Source organism: Dromiciops gliroides, chromosome 3 (assembly GCF_019393635.1).
Source record: "Dromiciops gliroides isolate mDroGli1 chromosome 3, mDroGli1.pri, whole genome shotgun sequence".
NCBI lineage: Eukaryota > Metazoa > Chordata > Mammalia > Microbiotheria > Microbiotheriidae > Dromiciops > Dromiciops gliroides.
In genome coordinates this window covers 378538532-378562718 of record NC_057863.1, presented here as the reverse complement: position 1 = coordinate 378562718, position 24187 = coordinate 378538532, and the positions used below count along the sequence as shown (strand labels likewise).

At 37.4% G+C, this 24187-nt stretch overlaps 1 protein-coding gene across 1 annotated transcript in view; it reads right to left on the bottom strand.

The window, feature by feature from the left end:
* TMEM163 (transmembrane protein 163) overlaps positions 1-24187 on the bottom strand; it is a 268328-nt gene that overhangs the window by 64373 nt on the left and 179768 nt on the right. The window contains exon 5 of the mRNA XM_043991105.1: positions 6007-6103. Coding sequence (XP_043847040.1) covers positions 6007-6103 — 97 coding nt within the window. The remainder of the gene's footprint in view (positions 1-6006; positions 6104-24187) is intronic.

Sequence of the window (24187 nt, the reverse complement as noted above, 5' to 3'; positions counted from 1 at the left end):
GGTAGTCAATAAACATTATGATATGTACAGGGTGAAAAATGTTGATAGCACAAGCTTCAAAAGGAGAAGATGGTGGCCAAAGGAAAGTCTGGAAGTGACAGTGAAGAATAAATAGTATTATGATCTCCCATTCAGGATCAGTGCGTTAAGGGATATAAGAAAGAGTACAGACAGTAGTAGAGGGGATGGCCAGGGCTGAAATGTAATCTGGGGATGTCAGCTTTCAGTGAATGCAAATAAATGGAAGGGGTATGAAAGAAAGAGTTTCAGAATGGGAACGTTTGTTTATCATGGAATGGGAATTCCAGAGGGACACAGTAGAAGAGATAGGAAGAATTGGAGTAGGACATAAATGAAGACATTGGCTGAAGAGTATGGGGATTGAGAAGTAGGAGTTGGGGGTAGTTTACACGTAGGTAGCTGACATTATTACATTACACTGATATATGTACAGAATTTTGCAAACTTTGTCATTTGGCTCATTCACAAGTCTTTGGTGTGGATACTAGAGTTATTATTGTACATGTTTTGGTTGAGTAATTGAGATTAAGAAAGGTTAAAATACTAGTTCAGAGTCACACAGCTAGTAAGTGGGGGGGGCAGGATTCAAACCCAGGTCTTGCTTATTCTTTCTACTATTCTATTGCCTCTCTAAAAAGGAGTTTTTAAAAAGTTTTGAACATATGTGATCTGTACATGAGGAAAATTAATGTGGTAGTAGTAACACAGATAATTTAGAGAGGTGGGTAAGGGATGGAAGTAGGAAAAAAGAAGGGAAAGGAATAAACATTTGTTAAGCATCTACTATTTTTAGGCACTGTACTAAGTGTTTTTACAAGTCACTTGATAGGTAGGGAAGCCAGGTAAGAAGCAGTTATAATAAATGATACAGGTGAGTAGCAATAAGAGTATGTACTAAAATTTTTATAGTGAGAATGCTGTTGTTGTTTGTCCTTCATTCTTTGTTTGTTTGTTTTTTCGTGAGGTGATTGGGGTCAAGTGACTTGCCCAGGGCCACACAGCTAGTGTCAAGTGTCTGAAGCCAGATTTGAACTCAGGTCCTCCTGAATTGAGGACCGGAGCTTTATCCACTGCACTACCTAGCTGCCCTTTGTCCTTCATTCTTGAAGAGGACCAATGACACCATGAAAGTGATGTCTTGACTTGCATATGAATTGGATTTAAGGCTGCACAGCCATCATATTTACTCTCTCCTTTAGACTCATCTAAGTCCAGGGGCAAGACAAAAGCCTTTCTAAATTTAGGTCTTTCCCAAGTCTCAGTTTGTCTGAGGCAATGCCAATTCAATGACTAAGGGCTAGGTAAGAATGGAAAGAAAGATGGCCTAGTTCACCATCAGAAGATTATCAATTTGGGAAGACTCTCAGAGTTTCTGTGCAAAACAGAAAACAATTGCTGTTTACACTCATTTTTAGCCATCGAAACCAAAATCAATGAGCAACAGAGGCTTGGGCTGGGTCCTAGCCTTTCAATGAAAGCCATAGAGATCTGGTTTAAAATAAAGTACCTCCATTTGAACCACAATGGACTTTTTAAAAGCCTGTTTTTTTCAGAGCTATATTTCAAGAAATCATAAATGAAAACTACAGGACAAAAAAGTAAGTAGTCCCATCTTTTTTTGAGGATAAAAATAAATAAATATATTTTTTAAATCTAGCTCCCAAAGAAAGGGGGGAAACTAGGTCCCAAGCTCCAAATTATCTTATAAAATATAAAATATAAAATTATGTTCCTCCATACAGAACACTATAGTGGGAATAGAAAAAGGAGGGAAGGATTTCTAGAAATACCAGAGAGACAGAATCAACAGGCCTCAGCAAGTGATTATACATGTCAGATGGAGAAGAATGAGTAAAAACAAACAAAATACTGTTGCTTTAAGCACTGGTTACTAGGTGGAGAGTGGCATTGAATTAGATGGTATTGTGTTGGTTCTCCCCACACCCATAGAGATCATCCATGTTCAATGTATGTCTTCTTATCCTATCTTTTAGAAAATTCTCCTGATCGAACCTAGCCAATGTACGGGGGGAAGAAGCTTGCTTTTAAATCTTATAATACAAAATCATTGACTTAGAGCTAAAAGGCCAGGACAGGCCATGTAGTATAATCCTTTCATTTTACAGATAAAAAAACTGAGGCTTAGAAATGTTAAGGTGACTTGTGCACTTACACAGACAATAAGTGATGGAACTAAGAGGTGAACCCAGGTGCTCTGATTCCAAATTGAGTGCTTTGCCTACTGTATCACACTGCTTCTCAGTATAAGAGGGACAGTACTCAAGCTGCCATTTATTTCCCCAACTCTTTTTTCCAATCATATACTTCCTTGGTGATAGCATTATATCACTTCTTATAAGTGCCAATTATGCTTTTTTTTTTTTGGCAGGGCAATTGGGGTTAAGTGACTTGCCCAGGGTCACACAGCCAGTAAGTGTCAAATGTCCAAGGTCAGATTTGAACTCAAGTCCTCCTGAATCCAGGGATGGTGCTTTATCTACTGCACCACCTAGCTTCCCCTGCAATTGCTTCCCCCCCCAAATTGCTTTTTAAGTCACCCAGTTTTAATTTTTTTTAATGGTAATACAATTGTCAGAATTAGCAAAGTCACAAGGAAGAGTTAATTTGGGCAGAAAAATTTTTGTTTGGGGAATGTTGGCTTCAAGGTGTCTTGCTCCTAAACTTGTTCTGTGTGACTTTCAAGTACTATCTCTGTGCCATACTCAATACTTCTTTTATCTTTCCAATATAGTAAACTACTAGTTCATTGACCCATGCTATTGTAATGCACATTAGGAGTTGGACAGGCATTCACAGATTCACCTGGCAACATAATCTAGGAAATGTAACATAGAACACTGTTTTCTATGAATTGTTATCCAAGGTTTAACACAGAAATCAGCACTCTAGAAATGTACCTTCTACACTACAGCTGTAGCAACTAGCCACCTGCTAAGAAGAAAATCCGCCACACATGCAAACAGCTGTTGTGGCCACAGGTTATCCAGGAGGAAGGAAATCTACCCCTCAACTCCCAACCCCAATTCATGACCACTCAATAAGAAGGGAACATTTCTCACTTTCCAAGAATACAGGGGAGGGAAAAGGAGGAAAGGAAGGACTCAAGTGACATTCTTATCTGCCTCTGACCTTACATGGGCTAACCATCTGTATAAGCCATATTGATCATTTTAGCCTAGTATTGGACTGTCCTTTTTTGTGGGGCAATGAGGGGTAAGTGACTTGCCCAGGGTCACACATCTAGAAAGTGTCAAGTGTCTGAGGCCAGATTTGAACTCAGGTCCTCCTGAATCCAGGGCTGGTGCTTTATCCACTGCACCACCTAGCTGCCCCTGGGACTGTCCTTTTTTGAAGCAGTGGAGGCTTAGAGTTTAGGACAAATGGACTGCAACTTTAGTCTCCCCTTTTAACTTCTTCATCATCATCATCCTCTCTCTCTCACTCACTCACACACACACACACACATACACACACACACACACACACACACTCACACACTCATTCCCTGGTAGGAGTTGTTTAAGCTGCTGTCCTGAGGAATGACCTTCACAAGAAGAAGTGATAACTCTTATTATTATCTTATTAGCAAAAAGGTATCGAAGAAAGGAATAATGTTAAGTAGGTTTGAGGTGTAGAGTTGGTCAGAAAAGGGAACTCCAAAGACATGTCTATAATGGGAATACAGTTAAAGAGTTTAGAACCATAAAGAATATTAGATATCAATTAATCCAGCTCTCTGATTTTAAAGATAAATAAACTGAGGTGCAAAAAATTTAAGTGATGTGTCTAAAAATCATGTGAAGTAGAAATTATATAAAGCTGTATAGAACAGTTTTAGTCCAAATTTCCAAGGGGAGGGCATAGGGAATATACTTTACATTCTTAGTATTCACAATGGATTCTTAAGTGAAAATAGAGTATGAGGAAGGTCTAACAAAGTATGGTTTTAGCTGGGTTCCCTGATGTCAAGGCCAGCCCAACTTTTTTTTGGTGAGGCAATTGGGGTTAAGTGACTTGCCGAGGGTCACACAGCTAGTAAGTGTCAAGGGTCTGAGGCTGGATTTGAACTCAGGTCCTCCTGAATCCAGGGCTGGTGCTCTATCTACTGCACCACCTAGCTGCCCCCCAACTTTTCTTTATACGCTATTTTCTCTTTTCTGTGATCCAGTCAATTGCCTATTATCTTCCATCTATTATCTTTGCTATACTAAACTCATTATCAAAACAGATATAACATTAGTCATTTATACCTTAGTGTGAATTTAAGACAATATGCCTTCTTTCCCAGGGATACTTCTATACTCTTATGCCAAACTAAGGAATGGAAGATTTTTTCCCTTATTCAAAGAATTTCACATGTCATGCACTAGATAGGAAAGATGTCAAATAAGAAGTAAGCCCTCCTTTGACCCCTAAAATTGTACTATGTAATATCACACTAAATTATTACTTTGACAATTAAAGTTCAAAAAGAAGTAAGACAGGGGCAGCTAGGTGGCACAGTGGATACAACACTGGCCTTGGACTCAGGAGGACCTGAGTTCAAATCTGGCCTCAGACACTTGACACTTACTAGCTGTGTGACCCTGGGCAAGTCATTTAACCCTCATTGCCCCACCAAAAAAAAAAGAAAGAAAAAAATGAGACCATGGGTAAAGAGGAATGGGACAGTCTAATGTCCCAATTCTACAAATATACTCTAATCCCCAAACTGATGGCAAAAGTGATTCCTTTGCACCCTCTTTTTTCCATCTTTGAAGGATCAGACACAAGTCTGATCACCAGTCAATGGGAATACCAAAAGCTGAAATTAGGAAAATCTACTTGTGTGATCCAGTCTCTGTTATAAGGAGAATGAATACCTTGAGGTAATCTCTAGGACTACAATATAACTGCCTTCATAAACTGGGGAAATTCACTTCAATGTCATCTCCTCAATATAACTATAAAATCATTCCTAAATAAGGAGAATTCAGAAAAAGCCTGCCATATTTCCTCCACATAGGTTCCCTGCATGATCCCAAACCAAAATTATATAAGGTCTAATAATTCTGGTCTTGCAGAAGTACTACAGACTCTCAGTCTGACTCACCAAATCATGTGCTACAAGATCAGCCTATATTTTACCTCTGAATCACTGCCCAGTTTGTGTACACAGAAGAGTTATGATAAGGGCAGGGTTTTCATCTCAGAGTAATCCCAGTGGCTGTCTTTTATGCAGATTCACTGATAGAAAGTTGTTAAAATATTCCTACTCTTTGGGCATTCTTAGAAAAAAAAGATCAGAGTGCAGGTAATGAGTTATGTCCAAAGAGCTAGGCATCCACAGGAGTATCTTCATTGTGTGTTTTTTTTAAATCATGGACATTTAAAAATCATATCCAATGTCATTTTTTCCCACCAATCCAAAGATTTGTTTGTGTCACTGGAATTTCCATTGCACTGGAAAACCTAATGCAAATAGCTTTGTGTACTGAAGTGTAACACAATTTAGGGGGTAAGAGGAAGGGGAGAGAGGAGGAAAGACCATTAATTCTACTGAATGGACAAAGAATGACAGATGGAAGCAATATGAAATGTATCACTTTGCCATATGTGAAACAAACAAATTCCTAATACAAAAGAGCTATTTAAAGATATGTTACTTTAAAGTTTAAAAAAAGCATCAAGCTCCAAATATCTACAGAGAACGATGCTGAACACAGTAGTGACAAAGCAGATGGCCCATATGTCGAGAAAGGCTGCTTCCATTTTCCCTGTTGCTGCTCTTCAAGTCATTTCCCTCTGCGCTGTAGTCAATTTACCAAAATAAACATGAATCTTCATATCTTTCTTAAACATGGACATGCTGTGTTCTTTTTCAATGTGATCATCACTCTCAGCAATCTTACTGGTTTGAGGACTCCATAGGAGACCGGTTTTGCTTTAAAAAAAGAGCATTTTAATGAATAAGAGTGACCTTACCACTTCTGGGAGCAGCCTTGTTGAAAGGTCATGGATGGCTTTGACCACTATACATATAGATGACAGAAGGAATATCACCCCCAAGATCACACAGGCTCTGCAAAGAAACAAGAAGTTGAGAATCTTAATTTAGAATATACCACCCTACAAAGGCATTAGTACAATCAACAGTGACCATGAAAAGGATAAATAGAGCAATTCTGAAAAGGTTATGGCTTGCCAATCTCCCACTGAGGCTGCAAACAACTTCCAGAGTTCCCAGGAAGGCAAAAATTTAGAGTCAAAATGCACCTTATATACCTTCTACTTCAATACCCTCATTTTATAGTTGAGAAAGTTAAAATTCATGATAGTAAAGTGAGTTTCACAAGGTCATACAGTGAGTAAATAGCTAGGCTCATATTCAAACCCAGTCCTTTGAGCTATCTAAATAGCCTTTGCTACTATAGGGAATATGCATTTATTAAGCACCTGCTATGTACTAGGCACTGTGTTAAGGGCTTTTCCAAATGTCATTTAATTTGGCCCTCAAATTAACCCTGGAAAGATAGGTATTATTGGGATCTCCATTTTATAGTGGAGGAAACTGAGGCAAACAGGTTAAATAACTTGCCTAGGATCACACAGCTCATAAGTGTCTGAGACTAGATTTGATTTCAGGTCTTCCTGAATCCCAGCCCCAAACTCTATGCAATGTGCCATCTATGTTACAATACGGCTACCTGATAACTAACTTTCAACTGGACCAGACACCAAAGGCTAGCCATTAAAAGTCAATACAATGTGAAAAGCACTTAAGGACACATGAATGTCACAAACCCCATGAATGTAAAAACTAGAGTGAACTTACAGAGATTATTCCCCCACCTTGCAAAAGAACATTTAAATGCATACAAGCCAGATGAAACCTATACTATGCATCTGTTATTGCTATAAACTGTTTGATTTAAGGCAAATGGAGCCCACTATGTTCCTTTGCTTTTTTAACTGTGCATTCCCTACATAGTCCTAAAGCAAGAAGCTTAAAAAGTCAAGTAAACCACTTCAAACAAGTCTAGACAGTTGGGCTCTCTCATTTCTGGCACTCACTTTTGTTATGGGTGTCCTACAGAAGGGGTGAACATTTCATCATGCAGCTGACAAATAAACAAAGAATACCAACAGGAACTCTATATGGAGCAAATGTATGAAATGACTTAGCAAGGCAGACTAAAGAATTTAGACATTTAAAAGACCCAAGAATTTAGGGAAATAGGAGAAGTTTCCTAACTTGTAAAATGGAAGTTCTACTACTTGCATTACCTACCTCATGGGTTTATTGAGAGACAAAGGGCTTTGTAAACCTTAAAATGCCATAGGAATATGTGCTATTTTATTAAAAAACAGTCCTTATGAAGCATGCCCAAGGTATATCAGTAAGAAGGTTAAATGTCTAAGATCAGAATAGATTTAACTTCCATTTTTAAATCTTCTTTCTCTATAAGAGGGAAGTCATTTAAGGAGAAATTTATTGACAATAACTCTTTAGACTATACTTGAAAAGATATAATTTTCTCAAAACAAGAAAGCCTGTGAAACTTAGGGTGCAAAAACAGACATGAGAAATAGAGGGAAGTATGTTTTACAATACATCTAGATATGAGACAAAGCAGGAATTCAATGCAATTCAACAAGCATCTATGTGTACCTGGTACTATGATAAATGCCAGGGATATAAAGATTTTTTTAAAAGCCATCCATTCCTCCCCTCAAGGATCTTACACTCCACTGGAAAGAAGCACCATTACACAGATAAGTATATACAAAATATGTACAAAATAAATTTTAAAAAATAATTTGAAGGCAGGGAACTGTAACAATAAAAGGGATCTGAAAAGGTCTCTCGTAGAAGGTGACATGCACCTTTAAGGGAGCTGGGGATTTCAAAAGACAGAGGGGAGGAGGGAGAACATTCCTAGCACATGAGATAGCCTATGCAAAAGCAGGAAGTTGGCAGTTGGAATATTATTTACGGAAGGGGATAAAGGTGCAGCAAGTAGGCCAGTTTGTTTGCAATGTAGAGTGCCTGATGGTCATTCATCTGGAATTAGTCTGGAAAGATAGGTTGGAGGTACATTGTGAAGACTTTCAAATAACAAATTAAGGAGTTTGTAGTTTATCCTAGGGGCAATTTTGAGGCACTAATCTTGGGCAGAGGAGTGACATAATCAGATCCATGTTTTTCGATGATCAATTCGACAGCTATTCTGAGGATAGGCTAGGGAGGAAGGAAGTAGATGTAGAAAAATCAGTTATGACTCTGTTCTAGTAATCCAGGTGATGTTTGACTGAACTATGATGGTGGTCATGCAAATGAAAAGAAAAGGACAGAGATAAGACATTTGGGGAGGTAAAATCAACATGGATATGAAACAGTCAAGAAAAATGGTAAAGGAAAAGAAGGAAAGGAAAAGGAAGAGTAAATGTTGCAGACATGGATGACTAAATAATGGTGGTATTCTCAACATTAGCACCATTATGAATAGGGAAATTAGGAAGAGGAGTTCAGTTTAGAGAGGAGAGGAGACAATGAGTTTTATGTAGGATACACTGAATTTGTGGTAGTTATAAAACATCCAGATAGAGGTCTGAAGGTCAGGAGAGAAATGAGGGCTGAATTGTAGTTTTTGGGTGTCATTTGCAAATAGATGATAGTAGAGCTCCTGGAAACTAATAAGATCACAGAGAATGTATTGAAGAAAGAGGGTCTAGGACAGAACCATGATAGATACATTCATGCAGAGAGGGTCATACATGGATCATGATCCTGAAAAAGACTGAGGAGTGGTCAGAAAGGTAGTAGAGAAAGGAGAGAGCAGTGTAACAAAAACCTAGGGAAGAAAGTGTCAAGGAGAAGAGATTATGAAGAGTGCCAAATGCTGCAGAGAGGTTAAAAAAAGATGATCAGAAAAATCTATTGGATTTAACAATAAGAAGATTTCTTATGGAATTGGAAAGAGAATTTCAGTTTAGTGATGAGGTTAGATGCCAGATTGCAAGGAGTTAAAAAGTGAGTAGAAGATTAGGAAGTTGAGAGAATGAATATAAACAGCTTTTACTACTACTTTGGCTGTGAAAGTGAAGAAAAGTATAGGACAATAGATTGAAGGGGTGGTAGTCAAGTGAAGACTTAATGGACAGAGAACTGGGCTAGGCAAAAAGAAAGGAGTCAGTGGAAGGAAGAGTGAGAAAGAGAGGATGGGGGGGAAGCGGGATAGAGACTATAATCAAATAACTAAAAGATCAAGTTCATGGAGGAAATGGCACTAAGGACATGTGTGAAGGAGTTGGCTTTGACAAGGAGAAGGGATACTTCTGACACTAAAACTGGATCCAAAAGGGAAACAATGAAGGAATAATGTGGAGGGAGTTTGAAGTATAGAGCAGAAAAGGGAATTCAAAACAGATGGCTCTAATTTTTCACTAAAGTATGAATCAAGGTTCTCTGCTGTGAAAGAAGGGTGGAGGGCAGGATAGGTGACTGAAAGAAAGAAGGATCAGCATATAGCAGTGATGGCCCTAAATAAATTTGTATATAATTATGTAATTTACACACACATATATATATATATATGTATATATAATTATATAAAATTTTAAATATAAATTTTAGTGGCTCCTATCAGTTTGGTTATGTGACTTCTTCCAGTGAGTTTAGAAGCAGGAGAGGAAGAACAGACAAGGTAAAGGGTAGGAGTAAACCAAGGTTGGGGAAGTGACTCAGAAGGAAATAATGATGAGATAGTGATATAAGACCTTAGAAGTTGATCTTCATGAAGGAGACCAAGGCAAGGTGTTTAAGGAAGTAAACCTAATAGTACTTAGGAAGGAAGACCATAATTTAGCAATGCTAATTCTGGTATAAAATGGAAAGAGAAGAAAGATGGTAAAGGCAAGAGAATGACAAGGGAGAGGTTAGAGAACAATAGGAATAAAATATCATAGGTTGTGACTATGAGGTGAAAAGAAAAGACAATACTTATTCTAGTTTTGTCAGTTCATTATTTTGTATGCCTTATATGTAGCAAATTTTTTAATCCATGTGACTTCACTACAATTCAACATATTTCTAGACCTAATCCATGTTCAGATAATACAAATTAATTTTAACAGTCCCATGAATGACATGATGAATAGGTAAACCTATCATCCATCAATACACAAGATGCATGTATATAGATCTGCATATACAGATATATTGCTATATACAACCATATGTATATTTCATATCCCTAGACTTCTTTGACTAGAACTCAGTCACTCTGTTGGTATATATCAAGCTTCAAAGTGTTACATGATCAAATTAGATTAGAAAATGCTGATCATTTACTAAACTGATGTTATCCCTTAATTGTATTAGCAAAGTAGAATGATTTAGGTTTCTTCGGGTCAGTTTTATGGAATTTCAATCCATAGCATCTTGAAGTCAGATTTCTTGATATTCAATGCTTCTTAAAATACAGGTGTGAATCTAAAAATTGACATGGTCACAGGCTAAAAGGCAAGAAATTTTAATCATTTCAAAAAGAATAAGATGGAAGATAGAGGACAATTTAATAATGGCTAAGAAGTAATAAAAATATGAGAGCAGCACATGGAAGGTGGGATGAAAGGTCCACCTATGTCAAATCTTTGTAATGAGACACTTGGGAGAGAAGATATGATTGAACATCACAATAGCTAGCTAGTCTTTATATAGCACTCGAAGTTTCCAAAGTGCTTTACAATTACCAATTCATTTTATTCTCACAAGCACTCTAGGAAGTTGGTGATTTTAATTATGTTTATTTTATATTTCACAAAAGTGACGGAGAGCGAAAGTGTTTTGCCCAAGGTCACACAGCTGGTAAATAAGGATCTAAGGCAGGATTTAAACTTAGGTCCTCCTTTTGACACCTCGTTGCCTTTAAATGGAAAAGAAAAGAAGAAAAAAGAAAGCCAAAATCAGGTTATGAACAAGTAGCCACTGATCACCAACAAACTACATAGCACAGAAGAAGGATAAAGTGAAGAATTCCAAACTGGAGTTTGTTAACATAAAGCAGAGAACTATGGCTCCTATTGAAATTCAAAGTTGGACAGAGGGAGGACCATGGACAGCAGCTGAGTGAGTGACAGTGTGATGAAGAGGAAGAAATTGAAGGATCAAAGAGCTAGATGAAGCTACTAGTGATTTTTAAAGCCTACAAAGAAGGGAAGAGGGGAAAAAATGTATGCTGTTTTCATGGCATTGGAAACAGTATGAAAAGTATACAAATATAAAAAATATATAAAAGTAGCCCTGAGATTTTGTGAACAAGGTATAGCTGAGTTAATAAAAGCAACCTGGAGGTTTTCAAACCCAATCAAGATAACCTTATGGCCAAGTATATTGTAGAGGGGGCTGCTGCTTAGGAATAAGTTATACTAGGGGGCAGCTAGGTGGTGAAGTGGATAAAGCACCAGCCCTGGATTCAGGAGGACCTGAGTTCAAATCTGGCCTTACACACTTGACACTTACTAGCTGTGTGACCCCGGGCAAGTCACTTAACCCTCTTTGCCCCCCCCCAAAAGGAATAGGTTATACTAGATAACCTCTGAGGTCACTTCTAACTCTAAGATTCTAATTTTATCTGTAATGAAAAGTGCACATTCTCTATTACTGTCCACTCAAAGCTTTGAACCTTACTTGATATATGACTTCATTTATAATGTAATCAAGATATCTGTATTATGGACAGTAGAATGTTCTGGCAGTATAAATTTATATTTTTAAAACATTTTAAAAAACATTAAAAACTGTCCCTCTGTTTCTTTCCTCCCCTGATCCTGCTCCACTCCATCATGAGATGCATCTTAGGCAGCTATCTGCTTCAATGTATATGTCTAGTCCTAACTCTGCATATAGTCAAAACACTTTCTATTTTTTAGTAAGCACTTCCATTCCAAAGTCTTTTGTTTGGTAGAGAATGGGGAGAGTACTGGGGGATTAATCTTAATATACAAGGCCTGCCAAGCTGCTCCCAGAACATGGATTGCAACCCTAAAATGAGAACACTGAAAGGAGAAAAATATGGACAGATTTCAGGGGGAAATATATCCTTACCTTGAGAATAATTTGGTATTGCATAGAGAAAAAAACCTTCAGGTCTGGACCCCAAGAATTTATTTCCATTTATAGAGATCTTGTGCAAAATCACTGGGACTTAATTATTAAACAATCATTTCATCTTAATTTATAGGGAAAGAATGCATCTAACAAATTCTAAAGGAATAGTGACGCCTGATCATCTTCATTACCTCAAGAAACTAGTAGAGTAGCTAGTATTTGTGTATGACAGCCACAAAGGCAAAGGAATCACCATTCCTTTCCTCTGGAAACCAGACTAAATGTGGGGTTGTTTTCAGTTAAAAAAAAAACAGAAACAAAAACAAACAAACAAAAAACTCAAAAAACCACTGGGTTCAGAGAGCTTCCCAAAGGAATATGGTTAAAGTAGGGAGGAAAATAATCATCTCCATCACACAAAAAGGCACTTTAGGCATATTCACATTTGTATCTACAAGTACATATATACAATGTGGTGTAATGGGTAGATGGCCAGCCTTGGCATAAGAAAGAACAGGGTTCAATTCTGACTTTCTTCCATACTTGCTGTGTGACCATAAGTAAATCACTTAAGCTCCCAGTGCCCCTGTGTAATTCTCTAAATCTATAAAAATAAAGACAAGTTACTGATCTCAGTAAATGGAAGGAGTTTGCAGACTGGGAGCTCCCTGTACTGATGAAATGAACCCTTCTTTCCACCAACTCCTCCCTCCTGCAAAAAAGTACACACAAAAAAAGAAAACCATGTCCGCTATATGATACAAATAAGATTATAGAATTATTTTTACATCATGAAGGGATTCCTTTGCAAAAGGCATTTCTTAAAGTTTAAGTGAGAGCAGCTATTAGTACCCATGCCCAATAATCTTAAATTTTATTTAATTGCTAATGATCTCTTAAAATCATTTATTTATCAAACAGTCTAGGAAGAGGGAAAATAATGAACTTCAAAGTCAAAGTATTAGGAATCAAACGTCTGATGAAGATCAATCAGAAATTTTAAAGAGATCTCTGAAGTGTAAGAAAAAAATCAATAAAGGCCTACAATTTGATTGTCAAAAATTGACTTTACACACAACTCATCAGAACTTCCCTGTTACATAAAAGGAAGCACACCTGTGCTCTTTTTTTTTTTGATTATATATCCTTCACCACTATTCCTGTGAGCAGAGGATCAAAGTAAAAAAGGTCTTAAGATCCATTTCTGACCCAGGATGCTTGAAATTCTGTGTATTTGAGAAGAAAAAAGAAAAACTAGGCATCCAATCCTTTTTATAATTTTTTTTTTGCAGGCAACGGGGGTAAAGTGACTTGCCCATGGTCACACAGCTAGTAAGTGTCAAGTGTCTGAGGCCGGATTTGAACTCAGGTACTCCTGAATCCAGGGCCGGTGCTTAACCACTGCGCCATCTAGCTGCCCCCATCATCCAATCCTTTTTAAACCAAGAGCCTGGAGGAGTTCTTTTTACAATTTTAATTTTCCTTCTAATGCTATGAATTTAAAAGGAACTGTCAGCCTTTCTCTAACATGGTTGTCAGCCTGTACCTTGGCACTTATCTGATAGCACAGCCAAGATGGCTATTATTAGCAAAGGAGTATGATGCTATTTTTTAACATTTTATTAATAATGCATTCTGTTTACATAGCATCTTTCCTCTCAAGCACTCAGAGTTCTTTACATATCAGGTCAGAAATCCCTTGGAGGTCCCTTACCAGCAGAGTTGTTTGGGGGAGGGGAGGAAAATATCTTGGTTTTTAAACAAGTTTAAATGCAAGCATTTAAGAAGTTTTTTCCAAGGCCACTTACTGATTGCCCAGTCAATTTAGAAATAGAATCTATATCACTTAATTTACAGGCTAGTGCTCTGACCTATAGACCCTCAGGGTCTCTTGTGTTTTGGGCCATACACGCGACAATCTCATAACATTCACTCCAGAGACTGATGAGATCTGGGACACTGCCTAGATTCTGGTCAGGAAGAAGTATGGCGAATGCTGCCTGCTCAGTCTCTTCCTTGGTACTTTGCTCCTATCTTGGGAAAAAGGTGGAAATGTTTGGGGGCATGGAGCAGGAAGTAAGCTTTAAGATATAAATAATGTAGCCTGAGCAGCCGGCAGTTGAATGGACACCCAGAATTCTGCCCAGCAATTACACTGGAGGGAAGCTGAGATGCAACAGCCAAGAGAAACCTAGTCAAGAAATAAGCAATCTCCCCCAGCCCACTTCATCTCCCCTGATGAAGCAAGATGCAATTTGGGGGAGGGAGTGAGGAGGTTTTTTAAGGAATAGACAAGCCAACCACCATCCACTCTTCTCAAAATTCTCTTATTCTATAGTTTTATAAATCCCACATTGCCTTAAATCCCAATTACTCTTGTTTCAGACACAATTATTGTTTCCTGAAGAATAGTTAAAAGTTGTCAGATATTTTCACCCTATTTTAAAGGTGAAGGGTGCTAATTACAAGTATGATCGAGAGCCTCTAAGTGTAATTAGTTGAAAGCATTAATTTTCAGCTCCAAAGGTGTGTCATCAAAACCTACAAAGATACTCAACTCCTTACTTCAACCCTTTCCCCTCTAAATGCACATGAAGACCTTGTCATAGTTGCTATTAGGCTGAATATCTAGACTTTAGCCAATTTATGCACCTGTGGGACTTTAAGCCTCATTTAGCTTTATCTTATAAGTTCTAAACTCCCTGCCATTTTAATAGGAGAGTGAAATGCAAAAGGTGAGTTATGACAGGCTTCTTTTCATTTTCCTACCTTTTACTTAAACCCTAAAATATGCACTTCTAACAATTGAATTAACTCAAAACTTAATGTTTAATATTTGATGTATGATATTTCATGTCGGATTTCAACATATTAAAACATTCCACAATAGAGACCCTGGTAGTTTCAGTAGCTAGGTGGCACAGTGGAAAGAGTGCTAAACCTGGAGTCAGGAAGACCTGAGTTCAAAACCTGCCTAAGACACTTACTAGCTACTTCAATTCTGTCTACTTCAGTTTTCTTATCTGGAATTGGGGATAATGAATGAATAAAGAATTTATTGATCACTTACCATGTACAAAGCACTGTGCTAAGAGAAAATTTCATTTATTTATTTATTTATTTATTAGTGAGGCAATTTGGGGTTAAGTGACTTGCCCAGGGTCACATAGCTAGTAAGTGTTAAGTGTCTGAGGCCGGATTTGAACTCAGGTATTCCTGACTCCAGGGCCAGTGCTCTATCCACTGCGCCACCTAGCTGCCCCTAAAAGAAAATTAAAAGTCCCTATTTTAAAGGAGCCTACATTCTCATGGGAGAGACAACACATGGAAGGTGTCAGCAGCACATCAGATAGAAAGATCCCATGATCCTTAAGGGTTGTGAGACTAAAACATGATAATATTAATAAAAGCACTTTGCAAACCTTAAAGTACTAAATAAATGTTAATTATCATTATGATTTATGGAAATTATTTAAATGTGTGGACAATGATGAAAACGAAGAGACCAAATTGTGAACACATACCAGATTTATGGATAGTTAATGATGGATTTTGTGTTACACTAGTAAGGTCTTTCTCTGATTTTGTGTGTAAGTGTTCAAAAGCTAAAGCAATCAACAAAATCCTTTTTTCTTCAGGAAGGAGAGGGTGGGGACAGATAGAAAAATGTGGCATAACACAAACATGGAAAACTTTCCAACCCTGAAATATAATAATAGCTAATAATTAGATATCACTTACTATGTGCCAGGCACTGTGCTAGGCTCTTTACAATTATTATCTCATCTGTTCATCACAACCCTGGAAGTAGGTGATGTTATTACTTCCCACTTTACAGCAGAGGAAACTAAGACAGGCAAAGGTTAAGTGACTTGCTCAGTCACACAACTAGTGTCTGGGGTCCAGATTTGAACTCAAGTCTTCCTGACCATGCCCAGCATTCAATTTACTGTGCCACCTAGCTGCCTGAAGTATGTTGCCTGCTGTCCAAAAAAAGGGGAAAATAAATGTTTACTTCTTCAAAATGGGACCTACTTTTGTATGTTGAATACTCATTAGTCTATAGACTAACTTCTAGGGAAATAGGAAGGCTTCTTTGCCCAGCATTATTTTTCCAAATTGTCACTGCCTAAAAGCCTTCCATTAGAGATTAATAGAATCTGAGGTTTGGGAAAAGCCTAAACACCATCAAGCCCAAGTTCCCCTAAAGAAGGACCCTCTGTTACAGAATGTCTGAGAGAGTTTTTCATCTTCTATTTGAATGTTTCTAATCACCTTACCAATTTTAGGATGTGGGTTGTTCTGGAGCTGGACAGCTCCCCGGTCAGAAAATTCTTGCATGGAGCCCAAATCTGAGTCCCAATAACGTCCATCCACAGATCCTATTGCTCTCCTCTGGAACTATACATAAGACTTATCCCTCTTCCACATGCCAGCTCTTCAGATATTCAAGGAGAATATCAGTGTTTCTTCTTAGGTCTTCTATTATACATTCTAAAAACCTAGAAGTTCATCCATTTCTTCATATATTACAGTTTCTGACCTTTCATTTCAGTTGTGCTCTTCTTAATTCTATCTAAATTATCAGGGTCCCCTTTAAAATATGACACCCAGAAACAATAGTCTAAATGTGATTTAAACAGCAAAGACTATTATTGACCTTTACTTAGACACTAATTCCTTTGGAATAACAAAATGACTATTTTTTTATTTATCCATTCATTCAATCATTCATGTATTTATCCATCCATCCATCCATTCATTTTAAAAAGCTTAACATGTAAGAATTAATGGGGCACACTTTAGTTTAGATTCATTTACTCTCTTGATAATAATTACAGTAAAGAGCCCCAAAATTCACTAAGGAACATTATGGGGTGTTTCATTCTGTGGTTTCATTGGTATGTTGAGGAAGTTTTCTCACTGATAGATGAACCATTATTCTGTAACTTCTAGAAAATTCACTAAGGGGTGCAGTGGGTAGAGCACAGGCCCTAAACTGAGTTCAACTCTGACCTCAGACACTTATTAGCTGTGTAACCCTGTGCGAGTCACTTAACCCCAATTGCCTTCCCAACCAAAAAAAAAATGACAGAATTTAAGTTGTTTGTCAAGGGTCACATAGTGAATACTTGTCAGAATATAAATTTTATCTTAAATGCACATATACCCCTTATGAAATGTGACCAAGGATTATGACTCCAAATCCAATATTTTGTCACCTATTAGCTTGCCTTGATTTAATGGAGTAAGCCAGGTATTAATAATGTCTTGAATACTTGCCAAAGGGAATACTATGATGATCTCTCTCCTTCAGGAATTTTTTTGGTAAATAATGACCCAAACATGGGATCAGAGAGGTTGCCAAGATAAGAATTTATTTGAAAAATATTTAGTTACTTTAGTGGACCTGTAACCCCAGTATAAACTGAAGTGTGTGCCTGTGCCTGTGCCTGTATGTGGGAGGGATGACATATTCAGACTTGTGTTTTAGGAGTGGCATATAATAATACTATAAAGTTAGGCAAACAGCAGACAGTGAAGGGCTGTAATGCCAAACAAAAGAGTTTATATTTGAACCTAGAGCCAATAAGAAGCCACTGGAATTTACTAAGTAGAAGAGTATATTGATCAAAATGGTGTTTTAGAGGAAAAATCACTTTGGCAGCTGTTTGGAAGATACTTTGGAGTAAGAGAGATATCACATAAGGAAACCAATTAGGAGACCCATTTCAGTAGTCTAGGCAAGAGATAATGAGAACCTGACCTACAGTACTAACTGTGAGATTGATGAGAAAGAAATGGACTTGAGTGATGTGGTAGAGATAGAAATGACAGAATTTGGCAATGGATTGGATATATGAGGTGAATGAAAATGAAAAATCTAGGATGACACAGAGATTGCAAACCTGTGTGAACCTGCCTGTGATATGATATCTTAAGAACAAAAAGAAAAACCATCATCACCATAGCAATTCCCTATCTTCAATCAGCTCCTTTTTCAAAGAACCCAGAGTACTCATTATAACCAGAATTTCAAAGCATTAGGCAAACATTATCTCATTCAGTCTCAGTCATATCCACAAGAAGCAGAATAAAAACTAGCTGCTCTATGGGTATGCAAAGGCTGAGCACACTCCGAATGGTTTTCCTCAAGAATTGTGAGGGTCAATATGGAGCCATCCACTCTTTCTCATTCAGTAGTTCTTGTGATCAAAACCAAACATTGACAAGATACTTGCTACAATTTAAGAAGGTAGTCAATAGTACAGTCTTTCTTTAGTACAAATCTTAGTGGTTTAATCTTTGGACTTCACTTCATACCACCTCATGACAAAATTCATCTATTCAATTCACTCAAAAAACATTGAGCATCATGTGGCTGAGAAAACAAAATGAAGGGCTAGACAAAAACAAAATAGTTTCTGACTTCAAGAAGCTGAAATTCCATTGGGATGCAACAGACACATATATGTATGTTGTATCCAAAATGTATGCATAACAATGGCAGGAAATAGCAACTAGGGGGAACTAGAAAGTGCCTTTCATTGAAGAGCTAAGCACTTGAGCTAAGCCTTGAAAAGGGTACTAGAGTTTACAAAGATGGAGGTAAGGAGAGAGAAAGTATGTTAGGCAAGGGAAACCACCTATGCAGAGACTATGGGGCAAGAGATTAAATGTAGGGAACTGCAAGTAGGCTGTTGTTGTTTGTCCTTCAATCTCAAAGAGGACATGGGGTGATATCATGATCCACAGTGAATTGAATTTAGGGCGGAAGGGCTGTGCAAGGTCACCAACCTCACTCTCTCCCCCAGAAACATCTGGTTCCAGTGGCAAGACAAACATCAGGATGACTAGAAATAGCCCTGAATGTTTAAGGCAATTGGAGTTAAGTGACTTGCCAAGGGTCCCACAGTTAGTAAGTGTCTCAGGTGAGATTTGAACTCAGGTCGGTTCTCCTGACTCCAGGGTCAGTGCTGTATCCACTGGGCCACCAAGCTGCAAGTAGGTTTGTTTAGGAGGAATGGAGAATCTGTGAGGGTAAACAATATATAATCAACCTGAAGAGACAGTTTGGGAGGGGCTTAAAATGTCCTAGAGGCTATGGCAAGCCATTTATACTCCACCTGCAAGGGAGTGGAAACAACTGCCCCACACCAAATGAGCTGATATAGTACCAGGCTATAATGAAAAGAATGCTGGATTGAGTGTCAGAATCTTAGTCAAATCATGACTCAGTTGTATACTATCTGTGTGACATTGGAAGCCAAGCTATGTCCTTTTTCTGGGTCTGTTTCCTTGTTAGTAAAATGAGAGACATGTACTAAATTATCTCTAAGGCTCCTTCTGCCTTCTCTAAACTTATGATCCTACAACTTTATGAAAACCTGAAAAAGCAAAGAGTGATTCACCCTAGATTAGCTGAATCAGTTGTGATTTGCAAAGCTATATATCCATTCCTTGTACTAGGAGAAAGTAAGAACGGAAATGTGGATATTTGAGACTCACAGCCACACGTAACTAACTCCCTATCCAGTTGTAAGAAACAACAGTTAACGAACAGGCTGTGAGCATTCTGTTTCCCCTTCCTGTTGCAGAAAAAGTCAAGAGGGCCCCTGCTTGCCTGAGTTCAGAGAAATGAACTAGATGACATTCCAAGACTCTTTTCAATCCTGTTGATCTTTTGACAAGAAGAAGAAGAAGAAGAAGAAGAAGAAGAAGAAGAAGAAGAAGAAAAAGGCTGTAGACTAAGAACACAAGTAACACCCAATTGCCTTAAACATCCAGGGTCATTTCCAGTCATCCTGATGTATATCTTGTCACTGGACCCAGATGGCTCTGGAGGAGACAGTGAGGTTGGTGACTTTGCACAGTTCTCTTTCAATTAAATACAATTCATTGCAAGCCATGACATCTCCCCAATGTCATGGTCCTCTTTAACAAAAGACAAACAATAACAGGTTAAGAAACAAAAGAAGAAAAATGGAAACTGAGAAATCAAAACTCAAGAGAAGAGCTTAAGCAGAATAACTCTTTGGTCTTTCCAAACTTAGCTCAACAGACCCAGAAAATGAAAGTATTAACATCAGTGGGATTGGTTATATCAATTGCATCAGTTGACATAATAACTATTTTATAATTCAAAAAGTAATTTTACAATAATTTACTATAGTTTCTGGGCAAGTATACTTTACAAATAATTACAAGGAGATATTATCATTTTACTTGGAATTAAAAATTTATATTCTATCTTTATTTGCTTTTCCTTTTGGATAAAAAAAGAAAAAGAACTGAGTCAATTGGTGCAACTTAGTCTTTTAGGTATTCTTAAATTCTGGACATTAAGAAAAGAGAATGTTATCATTTAACTCCAGGTGACATGACAGAATTACAATAAAATGAACCTCTGCTAAAAATACTTTCATTTAGCCATCCTAGATCATTGTTTTTTTTTTACCTGGCAGCTTCCTAAAATCCTCAAAACAGGCCTCTGTCTCCTTCTATCACTATAGCAGACTATATAAAATTTGTTTGTTTACTTTTACAAATGCATTACCTGACAAAGAGAAGAATCCATTTGCAGTAGCAATTAATTTGAAAGAGGACATCAATCTTGTTCATGCTGATACCACCATCACTGATCATTCTTTAACCAAAACCCCAAACAAAATGCATCTTACCTTTGGCTTAAATTTTCAGTGAAAATTTGACCAAAACCTTTAATTAATAAATGAAACACTTAATTAATCCATATATGCAATTTTTTTATTAAAATAAAGCTGATATTGGGAATTTGTAGCAGAAACAAACAACTTTCAGGAAATGGCAAGTCAAGGAATATGAAAAACCTAATCTACTATAGCAGGTGTTAGAATCTAAGCATTAATTGATTTTAATGGATTATTTGAAAAAGGTCCCTCTGATATACTAATAAAAGTCCTTCAGTACTTTCTCCCAACCCTTAGGGTTCAATCCAGTAGCCTTTTCCCTTCCCTCCCTTACCCAGTAGTTCTCTTCTTATTTTCAGCTGACTAACATCAAACCTCTGCTCATTGATAATTAAAGTGTTAGCTGATGGCTCTTAAAGTTTGGAAATGAAGCTCAGTTCTACTGCTTACTACCTGTCTGACCTTATACAGATAACTGACTCAGTATTAGAATTTAGAGCCAGTAGGAATCTTTAGGATCCCCCATTGACTGTGAGCTCCTTGAAAGTTGGGAATGTCTTTTGTCTTTCTTTGTAACTTCAGCTCTTAGCACAGTGTCTGGCATATGGTGGGTACTTAATGAATATTTACTGACTGACTTACTGATCTTAGTTATTATCCAGTCCAACCGTATAATTTTACAAAGGAGGAAATTTTGATCATTCAGTCAATGGACGGCTTACTATGATGCAATTTCCCCTCCCAAATGCCTGTGCCTGAGTCCCCAGTGAAGGAATTTGTATTTTAATTCATAATCTCCAAGAAGATAGGTACCATACATTATTACCTTGCCAATAAAAGATGACATGCAAGTGAGTACTTATTAAAACACTTATTAACATGGTGATGATGGACTAAACTAGTCTGGAATATGGATAAGAAAAATGGATGAGGTCTTTACAGAAGTATTTAGCAACTACTGTTCAGAGGTGGAACAGAAGTCAAATTTTGTACTTTACCACTTTGCTTACCTTTAGATCATGATATAGCATAACAGTCACCTTTTCTTCATATCTTCTTGGCAAAGGGAAGTGGCAAACAACTTTGCAAGGTCTCATTAAAAGAGAACTATAGAACCCAAACTATGGCATCATTAAGGGAGAGGAAATAATTCTATTAAAAAGAAAACATGGAAAAACATGGAAACCAGAGGTAGAAGGGCATTCCTAATCTGACTGGGGCTGTAGGAACAAAAGTGTAATTGGATTTCAGGAGGAAGCAGGACTCTAATCCTATGTGACATTTGCTAGTTTTACAACTATAGGCCCCAGTTTCAACCTCAATTTCTTCCTCGGGAACCCTTTAATCTTCTCTGTTGTGGTTTCCTAAACCTTCCTCAAGTCCTCCTTTCAAGTGGCCTAATTCAGAAATGGACAATTATACTTACCTAAAGCTAAGTAAAATAGGAGGACTGGACTACTACAATATCTATCAACTTAGGAAATGCTTTAAGTTCCCATTTAGACATTATTTTCACATGTGGGCTACATGCATCTCTTGCTAGAGATACTAGTAAAATGAAACTGGGGCAGAAAGAATAGTTCTTAGAATGTCTTCTACTTGACTAATATTGCCAGTGTTCTGACAGAACCATATAAATGAGAACTCGTGTTCCAAACATGAAGCGTGGGCATAAAATGACATTAAAATGAAAGTGAGATATACACAAATATAGATGTATACATTTAGGAATATCTAGACCAAAAAAATGCCTTAAAGTCAGTATACCATAATTTGTTTCTGAGCATACAAAAGTGTTAAGAATGACATTTTAAACTTGAGTCTGTGGCATTTTCCCCATCCTCCAAAGTCCCCCTATTTCATAAGCAAGAACCTGACTTTTATACTGACAATCTGGTACATATGGCATATAACATGCATGTCAGTAGCTGAAATTTGCAATCTAGTCCTGTGGGTCTTACTCCTTGGAAGGTTATTGAGTAATTCAGAATTCTGCTCTTCCTTAGCTGAGTAGAATTCTCTTAAAATAAATTTAACTATATCTGGTTTGAAAAGTCATATATTGGTTTTCTTCTTCCAAGGTGAAGGGCAGAAGAAAAAGAACTAGATCAGAAGTCATCAGGCATGGGCAGGGGGTGGGGGGATTATTCTGGTACTTACAGCTGCTTAGCTGAGACCTTAGACAAGCCACTTAATATCTCTAGCCTGATCTGCCCTATATGAAAAATGACAATCTCTAAGTTCTGTTCCCATTCCAACATTCTATTCTCTTTTAAATATTGGGAGAGTAACATTTCTAATTTGAATTAGAATTTTAGCTATCACTGAAGATATTAATTCTTATTCACTATTAGTTAAAGACCCTGGTACATTTGCATAATTTAAAGGGGAGAATTAGACAGTAGGCATTTTATAGCCACTAGCAAGTTAAAAATAAGTTTTCTACTGAGCAGCTAACAAATCATTATGGGCTTTTCCTCATTTATCACCAGAGAATTGTTAGATAATAGTCAAGAAATAACTGAAAACATGGCATCTTACTTATTTCTGCAACTTCTCTGTGACCTACAGACTGTGCTATTTTAAAGGGCTGACAAATTTCCTAGAGAAGGGGAAAAACACAAATGAAACTTTAAAAGGAGAATGTCATTCATCCATGAATCATCCAGTTGGCTTTCTAAACTCCTTTAAAATGATACTAATTTGTGGTGCAACAAGAGAGTCTCATTTAAAATGACTTGGAGATGGCACAGAATTTGGAATAACTATCATGAACAGTGCTGGACATTGAGTCAGGAAGAGCTGGGTTCAAATCATACCTCAGGCCACAAAAAATCCCCTTGAGCTCAAACAAACCACTTAACCACTCTGAGTCTCAATTTCTTCATCTGAAAAATAGAGATAATCAAATGAGATGATGACTGAAACATGTTGCATTCCTTGATGTACTGTCAACTATCTCTAATTCTTCCTTGAAATACTAGAAAACTTCTTTACAACGCAGTCTCAGCTATGACCAAGTCTTTTGACTTGGCTGAAGTCATGTGTCTTTTGACTAAGACCCCGAGGGTGTAGTGTACAACAAAAACATTTACCCCAACACTTTATGTCCTCCTGTTGTTGTTGTTCAATTCTTTTCAGTTGTGTCTCTTTGATGCCACATTGGAAGTTTTCTTGGCAAAGAAGCTGATGTGGTTTGCTACTTCTGCTTCCATCTAATTTTACAGATGAGGAAACTGAGGCAAACAGGGTTAAGTGACTTGCCCAAGATTACACAACTAGTAAGTTTCTCAGGTTGGATTTGAATTCAGGTCTTCTTGACTCCACATCTGGTACTCTATCCATCTATGCCATCTACATGTCTCTTGTATCCTCCTAAGTGATC